This window comes from Camelus dromedarius, chromosome 8 (assembly GCF_036321535.1).
Source record: "Camelus dromedarius isolate mCamDro1 chromosome 8, mCamDro1.pat, whole genome shotgun sequence".
In the NCBI taxonomy this organism is placed as follows: Eukaryota; Metazoa; Chordata; class Mammalia; order Artiodactyla; family Camelidae; genus Camelus; species Camelus dromedarius.
This window is the reverse complement of record NC_087443.1, coordinates 32609045-32621126: the sequence shown is the minus strand read 5'-3', so window position 1 is coordinate 32621126 and position 12082 is coordinate 32609045. Positions and strand designations below refer to the sequence as shown.

Here is a 12082-nt window from a genome sequence, read left to right as displayed (position 1 = left end):
GTGCTTCGTGCCGGCAGCAACGAGGAACACACTTTCCAGTCTCTGTCCAGGAGGCCAGGCTGTGATGGGCTTCATTTTGGGTTTGGTGAAACCCCTGCAGATCAGGGGAAGCTTTGCGAGGAACCTGGCTTCGTCCAGCCTGGGGAGAAGAGTGGGGACAGGAAGGATGGGCCCTCCAAGGTTGGAACAGGGGCCCCACTGGGTGGTGGGTGTCATGTGGGTGTGTCCCCTGCAGTGGTTCACAGAGCCCAGTTTGCCTGGATATGTGTGAAACAGTGAGTGCATTCCGGCACTCATTTTTCTTTTGAATTGTTAGTCTCCCCCAACCTCCTCAACCCCCCTACCCCACCACCTGCCCTGCTCCCCACCCCACACCACCCGCCTCAGGACAGGGCCAAGCTTCAGACCTGGGCCTGGTCTCCAAGGCCTCAGCTTTAGCCTACTCTGCTGCCCCTGGATCTCTGTGGGTGGAGCGTGGGGAGGTCCTCCTGATGATGGGCCCGATCAGATCTCCCCCCAGCTTGGGAAGGTAGCACGGCTGGGCTGGCAGAGCAGAGAAGCGGGTTCCTCTGAGCTGGGACCCACTGCTTGGGAGGGAGGGAGCACTGTCCTAGAAGGGTCTGAGTAGCTGTAGAGGGGTGCAGTTAACCAGAGGACCAACGGGGACCCTCCCAGTAACCAGGGTCTCCTCTGGTATTCAGACTGTGAGCCTCAGGGAGACTCAGCAGAGTGCAGGGAAGAACTTTCTAATCAGAGTTGTCTGTTCACAGGCTGCTGGCAACATTTTGGTAGAGTGGACACAAGTTAGGTCTCTGATTGTAAGAACACTGGATGTTTACTATAGAAAATGAGGAAATTGTAGATACTATGTAAAGAATACAAATCAGCCATAACCTCACCAATTAGATAAAGCCACTGATTCACATAACAGTCCTATATATATACCCTGCACCCCACGCCGGCCACATTCTCACACGTACACAGCCATACACAATCCTCTGTGTGCTTCCTGTGGACATCCTGCAATTGAACCAGTCCCTGATGGGTGTCTGGGCTGTCCCACTGTCATAAACAACGCAGCAACAGACATCTCTGTGGCCCAGTGTCCACACACAGTCATGGTGATTTCCTCAGCTAAAGCTCTGGAAGTGGACTTGCTGGGCCACGGGGCGTACACATCTTCGCACTCTGCATACAATTTTCACATATCGATTGATTTCAGTCAAGTTGTGTCAGCTTGAGGATGCGGGAGCCTTGGTGATCTTGTCCCCTGGTGGCTTCAAGGGCTGATGACGTCCACGTTTACATCTCTGGCTCCACCTCAGGCTTGAACTCTAGTTGAGGGTATCCCACTGCCTGTCCAGTGCTGCTCCTTGGCTGTCAGTGGCCTTTCCAAAGCCACTGTGTCCTGAACTGAGCTTCTGATCTCACCCTTCTGCCAGTTCCACCCGCAGCTTTCTCCTGTCCTGGTTAATGGCAACTCCATCCTTTCTGGTGCTTGGGCCAAAACCTTCGGGCTCAGTTCTTTCTAGCACAGCCACACCCTCTCCAGCAGGAAACCCTCTCAGCTCTACCTTGAAGTATGCCCAGAATTTGCCAGATCTCATACCCCCTACCTGAGTCCTTGGCAAGAGCCCTTGGCCATCTCTGGCTTTTATCACTGCAGTAGCTTTCACACCTGTCTGCCTGTGTCTGCCCTTGCCTCTCACAGTGAGTGCTCAACTCTGCAGCCAGCATGCTCCTTTAAAACTTGAGTCATTCTCATCACTCTTGGCTGTCTGAAGATCATGACTCTCAGTACCGTCACATCAGTGATTTACAAGGTGCCTGTTATGGGCCCATTGTCCTCTGCCCTCGGTTCTTGCAACTCTCCCCACTATGTACCCTGCTCCTGCCACACTGGGCTCCTCACTGTTCCTCAGGCATGCTAGCACGTTCTTGCCTCAGGTCCTTTGCACAGGCTGTTCTCTCTTCCCAGAAGACGTTTCTCCCAGATAACATGGCTCACTCTTCTGCTTCTTCAAGTGTTTGTTCATACATCACCTTCAGTGACACTCAGATCACTTGTGCTAACCTTTCCTCTTTCCTTAACACTTATCATCCTGAACGCACTATACAACTTGCTCACCGACACTGTCTGTGTTGGTCTTCTCTGGCAGTGCTGGCTCCCCCTAGGCCAGGTCCTCAACTGTTCTCTTCTGTATGCTGATGTCTAGCACAGTGCCTGGCATACAGCAGGTGATGTCAGGGTACACATGTGCTCAGAAGCCTCTCCCTGCAGCTCAACAGCAATCTGGGGTGTACACAGAGGCATTGATTTGATTTGGCAGGAGGTGATACCTGTGTGAGGCGACTCCCTGGATGCTATAACTGTGCCACCTGCCAGAGCCTCCTCTGCCAGCCCTCAGTCCAGGCCTCCCTGAGCAGCAGGTCTTTTGGGGCTGATGACAGAAAGAGATGGAGGCAAGTGTGGGAAGATTGCTGCCTTGAATCTCAGAAATTTTGTAGCCAACTCCCACCAAGGACAAAGGTGTTAACCTCTCAGGCGTGGTGCTGGAGGAGGCGATGGGGGTGAGGAGGAGGAGACTTGGTCACCTCTGGGGTGTTTGCATTGTCTTATTGGTAGTAGTTCCAGAAGCAATGCCTGTGAGATGCCAACAGCATGGAAGGGCAGACTAAATAGGAGGCCACTCGCCAGCCCAAGCTGTACCCTTTCTTCCTGGCACATGCACTTGGCCCTGGTGCTGGCTCCTGTATACTGGGGCTGTGAAGTATGTTGGATTTTCACCCAGGCCTGGCCCGATGGCCTCTGAGTAGATGCAGGGTCCTGCCCTCCAGGCCCTCAACCTGGGCCTGCCCTGGGGCACATGTCTGAGCTCAGCAAGGGTTGAGACTGAGGCAGGGAGACTGATCTTTGATGGTCATCAGAATGAGGTTCAAATCCAGACTTGACCACTTACTAGCTCTGTGACCCTTGGCAAGTTGTTTAACCTCTCTGAGCCCCAGCATGTAGGACACACTATATACCACAGTGGCTGGTGTAAACATTAGCATTATGCACCCGTGAACTCTGTGCAGCTCACATCTCACCTCCCCTGGAAGGCTTGAAATTTCTCTCTTCGCATTTCCCTGGGGAGCAACAGGCTCATTGCTTGTTTGACACTTCACATGCCTTTCCAGTCATCCTCATGACCCTGTGTCCTCACACAGTGCCTGGTTAAGGGCTTGGCTTGAAAAAGGATGTTGAAAATTGGCAGCCTGAGGGCTTTGTGGCCTGGCTTTGGGTCTTCTTGGCAGTGGATATGTTTGAGAGATTTCTAGAAAGCTTCCTGCCAGAATGGGGTCTAAGCCAGGCACCTCAAAAATTTGGGGGCAGTCGGCTCTAACCCTGCTCGTACCTTTGGAGCAGGTCTCTGGCGCTTATCGCAGGCCCAGACAGGAAGCCCAGTGCAGAAGGGTGTGTCTGTGTGTCCTGGTCCAGCAGGGGCAGGTAAGGCTCAGTGGGAGCCCAGCCTGCTTATTGATGGCAGTGCAGCCTCACACGGTGGAGGAGGCCATGCAGCTCTGCTGGGCGGGAAGTGGGAGGGCTCGCAGCTGGGGTAACAGCCGTTGCACAGGGCAGAGCGAGGTCAGGCTCTCCCGGGGGACCCATGCCGCTCGCTACAGCCCCCGCACCAAGGGAATGCCGGCAGACAAAGGCAGCGTCTGTCACGACACCTGGGCTGAAGGTCGGGGCCCAGGGACCTCTTCCCACTGCCGCTTTATCTGTTCTCTCTGGACCTTGCTTTCCTCCTCATGGCCAAAGGGGACAGAGGAAGAATGAGATTTGAGATCTTGGGGAAAACCTAGTAGTAGGATGGACCCACTTCAGCCTGGCTACTCTGCTTCACCCTTGACCTAGCATCTGTGCCACCTTGCCCCAAGGCAAGGATGGAGAGTCAGGATGGAGCGAAGGTGGTCCCTGCTTCCACCTGCTCCAGAGGTGGCCCCAGCCAATCCTGCCAAGTGAGGTCTGTATTTGGCTGCCCTGGACTGACAGAAGAGGGCCACAGAAGCCATGTGAGTGCCTCTGAAGGGGAAACAGACATGTAATGAGAGAAAGTGGGGCCAGTGTGCCTGGTGGTGCCGGAGCCTGAGCCAGCATGGGGAAAGTGAGATGCATCACGCATGCGGGTGTGTTATGCACATGTGCTCATTTCTTTGTGTCACATTCATCCTGTGACTACTGTGCTGTGTATTGTGCTCATTGAAGGAAGGGACATGCCTTCCTTTTTTAAAGATTAGGAAATGGGGTGATTGGGGTTGCGAGTGGACAACAGCATGATGTGATGGAAATAGTGTGGGACTCAGGTCCAATCCTAGAGTGACCGCTCTAAGTCTTAATTTCCTCATCTGTAAAATGGGGCAAAAATAGCTACATCTAGAGTATTTGGGAGGATTGAATAAAATAATACCTGTAAAAACCCTAGGCCTGTGGGAGTTGTTCATTTTCTTCCTTCCTTCCTTTCACTGCAAACTTCCTGCAACACCCCGTAGAATGGTGTGCACTCCCAGCTATTTGTGGATGATCTTCTTAGCAGATGTTGTTTAAGTCTTATAACATCTGGTTTGGAAAGGCATAGGCCTGGAGAATTTTTTTGTAAAGGCACTCACTCACTGGGAGATGTCAGATTGGCACTTAATTGCCCCGTGCCTCGGTTTCTCCACTTGTAAATCAAGGATAATGCTAGCGAGGCTGGCTAGCTTCTTTGCAGGAGATGGCAAGCTCTTGCAAGATAACAGATGGCAGGTGGTTTGCACATTTAGAGAAAGGCATCGTGTTCAACCTCACTAGTACTTAGGGAGATGCAAATGAGAGCAACAATGCCATACCATTTTTCATGCATTCGATTGGCAGCCATTTAAAAGAGGGATGACTTCTGGGTGGGTACAGAGGCCCTCTTGTACACCTCTGGAGAGAGTGGGAGTTGCCACAGCCTTTCCAGAGGTAATATGGCAATGTCTAAGAAAAGTTTACATACGTGCTCTGTGTTGTGTTTAATTGGCCCCATAAAGCTTGTCGGAGAACCAAGGTCAAGACCAAGCCAAGTCACAACACAGTTACATACAGAGAGATGTCCACTGTGGCACTGCCAGGGTGGCAGGAACCTGGAAACACCCACATGCTCAACAACAGGGGATTTTTGTCTTTGGCATGAAACATTGATACTGTGAGCTATTATCTAGCTCTGAAAATGTAGGACATAGATGTGGCAGTACCGACCTGGAGGGTCGTCTGAAATATCATGACATGAGAAAATTGGGTTTCTTTTGTGTAAAGGGTGACTCCCTCACCCTAAAGAGAAGCAGCGGCCACACTGCTCGCACATGTGTGTAACAGAAATGTACTTGCTCTGGTGTGGAGAAGGGCCTCGTAGGATGCACACCAGGACTGAGCTGCGCACTCTGGCCATCAGATGGGTCATGTTTGGCTCATAAAAAATGAAATTATTTGCCAACATTTAAAAATTGAATTCATCCTAAAAGCCACATTTCCAGCTTTTCATTGAGAAAAATCAGCAGCTCTGGGCACACTGGGCCCACATTTCCTCTTGGCTGAAACATAGCAGCAGCTGCCGCTTTTGGACAGAGTGTGTGGCCTCCGAACGGCGGTCATTTCCTCCACTGGGGTCTCCTCATTTATATTCCCTGGCTGGCCCCTGTGATAGGCTCTTGACCTTTGTAAACTCAAGGGGGTGGAAACATAGGCATATGATGGAGGTGTTCGTCTTTCGTTATGTAAGAACATCTTGACTCTTGTATTTCCCACATCACTGTTTCATAGCTTGTAAGTAGGGCATTTTCCGTACATCATTCGGAGGAAAACACACAGGCATTGCAGGTCATTGCATGCTGTGTGGGTCAGGACCCACCCGGTGGGGTCACTCTATCTTCCTCCCAGCTCAGGGCTGAGGGAGGGAGCCGGCTCCAGGTCTGGAACCAAGGGATCTGAGCTCTTGGCCCTTTCTGAAGCTCTTGTGCTGAGATCTTGCAGAGAAGTGGAAGTGTCTAAAAAAAAAAAATCCTTTCCTTCAGCTCTCTTCTCCTTCCCAAGTCTTTCCTGATCATTTATTGATGGGGAGGTGGTATGTCAACTTGAGGCTGACCCCACCACTCACTAGTTGGGGGTCTCTGAGCAAATTGTGTAATGGCTCTCAGCCTCCAGTCCTCACCTCCTGAGCCCAGGAGGATGATGACCCCCAGACAAGGCGTACAGGAGGTGCTCTCTGAAGGAGGATGTGCGGGCCCTTGGCTAGGCCGTGGAGATGCAGAGGTGAGAGCGCTAATAGGGCTGACTGTTGAGTAGGAGGCAGGGATTCCCAGGTGAGAGCCTGGGCCCCTCCTGGTATCATTGCCTGTCTCCAGGGAGGCCTGCTCTGGAGTTGCTGCAGGCGTAAGAAGGAACCAGAGGACCATGGACCTGCTGTAATGGGGCTGGGCAGGCCACAGCTGTGGTGGGAGGGAGCAGCCATGCTTAGAGATGGAGCTCACCTTGCCGAGCCTCTGGCAGCTGGGCTCCAGATCTCTCTAGAGCTTAGGCCAGGGAAGAAAAATTCCCGGCTCCAGCTTTCCACACACTTTCTGTAGGGTGCTGGACAGGTTACCTCCCACCTCTGCTTCTTTGGATACCACAGTATGTTGCCTCCTTTCATATCGAAGGTTATGAGATGATATGGTAGATATACAAACAGGAAAAGATGTGCTCGATGGCCACCTCAGCTGGGAGGTGGAGGCCTGCCAACCTGCTCTGAGATTCCTGTCTCTCTGCTGGGCACCTGTCTCCTAACCTGTCCCCACTAACCAGGCTTCATTGCTCTTGGGGGATGCTGTCCTGGAGGATGGAGGCAATGTCCTCTCCGTCCACCCACTAAGCCCAGCATGCATCATGAGCACGTCCCTGTGTCCACTGAGCTTTGCCCACAGGCTGTGCAGTTAGCCTCCATGGGGTCAGGGAGGGGACTATTGCCCCGCCCTCAGCCCAGTCAGTCATCCTCAAGCCATTGTGTTATACCTGGCATTGAATGATGACAAAACTACATGATACAGACCTTCTCTTCTCTCCCATGTCCCCTCCCTGCCCCCACCCCCCATTTGAGCTGATTCCCTCTCCTCCCTTCTCAGGCCCAAAGCTCCCCAGAGCTATAGGGGTGGGGTAGTGCTGGAGCAGCTTAAAGTGCAGGGCCCCTCCAGTGGGAGGCTTCTCACCCTCTCCTTCTTTTGTCTCTAGGAACCATGAGGTGCCACGTTGCCACCAGCTGCCATGTGGTCTGGCTTTTTGTGCTGATCTCGGGATGTTGGGGTAAGTTCAACCCTCCACCCTGTCCCCCAACAGCAAGCATGGGAGGCCAGGCTGGAGGGTGTGTGGTTGGGATTTGTGCTCTGGGATAGGGCTGCTCAGAGACTCTGGAGCACCTGCCTTGCTGTGTGTGTGACTGGGCACGCACTTCCCTCTCCGGGCTTCAGTTGCTTCTGCAGCACTGACAGGGCTGAAAATACCAGCCATCCCCAGGGCCTGGGACACAAGAGAGAAGAGGAGGAGCCTGGAGAAATACTTGAGCTCTAAGGGGAGGCATCTGTGACAGTGAACCGGCCTTCTTCTGGGATGCACAGACTGGCCACAGTTCTATTCCGTTTCACAGTTGTCTTTTGAGCACCTACTGTGTCCAACTCTGAGAGTATGAAAGAAATGACCTTCTCAGGAGTTCAGAGTTTAGTAGGGGGAAGAGACGCAGGTAGGATTTGCTACAAACAGGGTGAACAGTGTGGTAATAAAGGACGTAGAGAGCTCCAGAGGAGCCCCTCAGAAGGAAAGATTAACTGAGCATGTGGGCACTGGGGAGTCCGGCCAGAAGGGAGATGTTTCATCCAGGCTCTGAAGACCAAGAAGTCATTTTAGAGCAGGGGAGCGGGAAGGAGGGAATCCTGGAAGAGGGAACAGCCTGAGCAAGGGTGTGGCCACAAGGAGTCTTGGCTCTCTGCAGGGAGGACCAGCACTCCTTCTCCCGCCCTCGCAGCAGCCAGGTCAGTGCCAGCTCTAGTGCCTACAGAGGAGGCCAGCAAAGGCCTGGGCGCTTGCCCCTCCTGGACAGCAGGAGCAAAGCAGCTTCGGTCTGCATGTAAGAAGGCCAGGACAGCAGGCACAGCTGGCTCAGTGTCCCCTGGGGCCAGGATGTCTTTAGGGAAGGGCTGTGGGCATGGCGTGCCTGGTGACACAGGCAAACACATTCCTGAGGGGGACGCGCTCCTGCTCCCGCTCCAGGGAGCCGGCAGCCTCTGGAGGAAGCCAAAGCTTCATGCTTATTGGAGTGCTGCTGGCGTGCTGCTGCCTGAGAGTCCCTTGGAGGTCTCCTCTCCTACTTCCATACTTGGAGGGATCTCTGCTGGAAGGCCCCAGTGATGGGGAGCTCACTCCCAACCAGGCAGCCCAGGATTACGGTCCAGTCTCAGACTCTCAGGGGTGGAATTGGAAGGGGCCTCAGACACTCTCTTACCTCCCAGCCCATTTTACAGAGGAGAAACTGATGCCTGGAGAAATTGGCCCAAGGTCATATACAGCAGGGCCCAGCTGGACCTCCATCCAGGTCTCTGTCCTCCATCAGGGCTTTTGTCAAAATATCCCCCTCCTTTCCCTCTCTGTCCCGTTCCGGGAGGCTGCAGTAAGAGGCCCCTGAAACCAGCTCTGACCCTCTAGGTTTGCTGGATAATGGAGGTCAGGATACTTTCTTCAGCCTCCCCAGGGACTCTATGACCTTGGACTCTCATACCCTTCCCTGCCCTATAAAAAAGGAATACATATGTAAGAATAAAACAGGTTCTAAGAGCTTGGCTGCCTTCCTGGAAGAGGGGGCAGAATCCCCTTGCGCTCTCTGGATGAAGATGATTCGTGCATCCAAAGTGGGCACAAGGCAGCAGCACAGAGCCAGGACTTCTGGGTTCAGGCCCCAGTTTTCCAAGGGGTTCCCTTGGGCAAGTTTCTTAGCTTCGTGCTTCAACTTCCTTCTCTCTTAAATAGGAAGGACAATAGGACTTTGCTCCTTGCGTTGTCAAAATGATCAGATGAATTAATATGTATATCAAGCACTTTCCAGGACAGCATCCCCCAAGAGCAATGATATACATATTAATTCGTCTGATAACAATAGTGTCGGGTGCATATTAGGCACCAAGTGCTAGCTCTTTTATTATCAGCTGTATCTTTTTCTAGGGTTAGAAAAATGGGGCACAGAAAACAGAGAAGTTAAGCAAGTGTCCTGAGGCCACTCAGCAGTTCTCTAACCTGCCTGTGAGCTAGCCTGCTTTGCATGTGTATATATGTATGTATATATGTATATATATCATTGCTGGCACAGTCCTTTTTCCCGGTCCCCACTGGAGGCAGCCAGTGTTGTTCTTTTGGCATGATGGGGCCATGGCTCACTTCAGGGACTGAAGGGCACCATCTTCCCAGCCTGCCCTTCCAGCATCTGCCCCTGACCCCTAGCCCTTGCCTTGTCCCCCGGACCACACCACACTGCCCCTCCCCACTTTGTTTCCATCTGGCCCTGTAGCCCCAGCTGATCTATTCTCCCATCCCTGGCAGTCAGTGATGGGTCAGGCTCAGGGACAAACAACCCCTCAATATCACACCCCTTTGTCAGCCTGTAATCTCTACCAAAGATTCCTCCTCCCCAACCCACACACCTCAGTGTGCTCCCTGGCATTTCTCATTCTGTGGATTTATTGGGAAGGCAAGAGGCAAAGGCCTGAGAGTGAGCATCCTGCTGGGACACACAGGCAGTCCCCACGTGCTGGGCATGAGGAGCCCCTGACCTCGGGGCTGCCCTGGCTGCCCCACCTGTCATTAGCATGTCAGGCCCCTTACCACTGGGCTCCTATGCATCACCCTGCAGCCACCGTAACAGTGATGCTGAGCAGAGGACACCTCTGGCAGGGAGGCAGGGTGGGAGGACAGTGAGGGCTTTTTGTCCCCATCTTGAGGCTGGGAAATTGGGGCCAGAGAGGTAGAGGGATTTGCCCAAGGTCACACAGCAGCGAGTGGCAGGGCATACAAGGTCTCAGCTCTGCTCCTGCATGCTGCTCTGTACTCCCTGTCCAGTGTGTCTTCCTTGTCATGGATGTAGGGGCATGGGGGTATGTGGGGCGGGGTCTAGGGCTCTGCCCAGTGGGGATCTCAGTGAAAGCCACTAAGCCTTCAGAGGCCGGGGGAGGCAGGCGGGGCTGGAGTCAGGCTGACCTGGTTCCGGTCCAGGCTCTGCCACTCACTGGGGTCCCTTAAGCCCTAAGAGGAATCTCCTGTCCTACGGTTCTGAGTGAAGTTTGTGTTTCCTGGCCTGGCAGATGCTCGGTCCTTCCCACATCGGGTGCCATGACCATTCCCTTCCTCCACATCTTCCCAGGCTTTGCATCCTTCCTGATCTTTCCCTTCCACGCTTGTGGGGGGATGTACTTGTCATCCAGCAGCAGCAGCTCAAATGCCGCCTTCTCTTGAGCCTTCCCCGACTCCTTTCTCCCCTCAGGCCTGTGGTGGTTAAAAGCTTGAGTCCTGTTGGGGTGTTTGAAGTATTTTTTAAAGTTCATGGGATCCCAGCTACTTTGTAGAGAATGATCAGTGTAAGTGGGCTGGGGATGTGGGGAGAGGGCGTCCGGGGCAGAGTGAACAGTGGGTGTGGACGCAGGGAATAAGCCTGTGTGGGGTGGGGACAGAGGGGTGGGTCGTGGGTGCGGGAAGCAGGACTCGCTTTCCTTCACAGAAATCACCCATTGTCCCCTCCCCTTGTACACCTACTCACATTCCCACTTGGCCTCAAAGATCCTGAGACAGCAGTTTCGCCTCTGGAGGACACAGCTGTTGTGCCTTAAAAGTATCTTTTAAGAGAACAAGCAACCTGTGGGCATGCCCCTTTCCCACCCCCTCCTGTCACCTGCCCAGTCCCCACCGGCAGCCCAAGGCCACCGGGCCTCCTGGGGTGGCTGGACCCATTCCGAGGACACGGTCCTGCTTGGTATGTGGTAGATGACGCATGTCCCCAAGGCTCTGCCCAGCTGCCGGTGCAATGCTCTCAGCAGCTGATTGCCAGCAGGTCCTGTAAAGTCAAATTTAAAAATGAACGATGCTGCTGTGGGTGATTTTTTTTCTTCACTGGTTTCCTTCCCCCACTCGCCGGAGCCCACACTGAATTCTCTTGGGCACCCTGAGCCTTCTTGCTTTCCATAAGGGAGCCCAAGTCCCCTATCTGGGATCAGTGGCATCACCCTCTGGCTGAGCACGCAGCACTGTTATTAATACCAATATTAATAAAAGCTACCATTTATCGAGTGCTTGCTGTGTGCAGGAACACGGCCCTAAGCGCTTTATGTACGTAATCTCATTTAATCCTCGGCACAGACATGAAGTGAGTCCTATTATGATCGCTATTATATACCTTAGTAAACTGAGGTATGGGGAGGTCACACGACTAGGAAGTTCCAAGCAAAGGTGAGGCCGTTGACCACTGGCCTCTTTCTAAGGCTGTTGTGTGTGTGAGGAGTAATAGATTCCTCATATGAGAGGGTGGAGGGGTGTGGGTGAGTGCATATGTGTAGTTGCTGTGCTCAGGAGGGCTTCCTGGAAGAAGCGACATCTAAGAAAACTTGAAAGATGAATAGGAATTTGGTAGGTGAAGGCCAAAGAGCTGGCAGTCCTGGTCAGGAAGGGAGAGAGAGGCTGGAATGTTTGTGGGACCAGAGGTGACATCAGCCTGGTTTCCTGACCAATTGGGGGTTGAGGGGGGAGCCTGCTCCCCCATGAGGGGAAGTGATGGTCTCTGTGTTCTTGAGCCTGGCCCAAGCTCTGAGAGAGCCAGGTCAGCAGAAATGAGGGAAGGGAAGGCTGCAGCCCACCACGTTCAGGGCCCCTGGAAGACCCAGCAGGAGCCGCTTATGCGTGCTGCACAATATCGGCCCCACGCGAGGCTGACCAACCACCTCCTGGTTGGCAGGGGCAGAGGGGGAGGTGTCCTCACTTGCATACTTCTGGGGCGTTTTCCAACACCAGCAACCACTT

At 53.4% G+C, this 12082-nt stretch overlaps 1 protein-coding gene across 1 annotated transcript in view; it reads left to right on the top strand.

The window, feature by feature from the left end:
* The window catches only part of LOC105099890 (cadherin-23), a 211077-nt gene that overhangs the window by 28642 nt on the left and 170353 nt on the right, over positions 1-12082 (top strand). Inside the window, exon 2 of the mRNA XM_064488592.1 lies at positions 7268-7339. Coding sequence (XP_064344662.1) covers positions 7273-7339 — 67 coding nt within the window. The 5' untranslated portion in view covers positions 7268-7272. The remainder of the gene's footprint in view (positions 1-7267; positions 7340-12082) is intronic.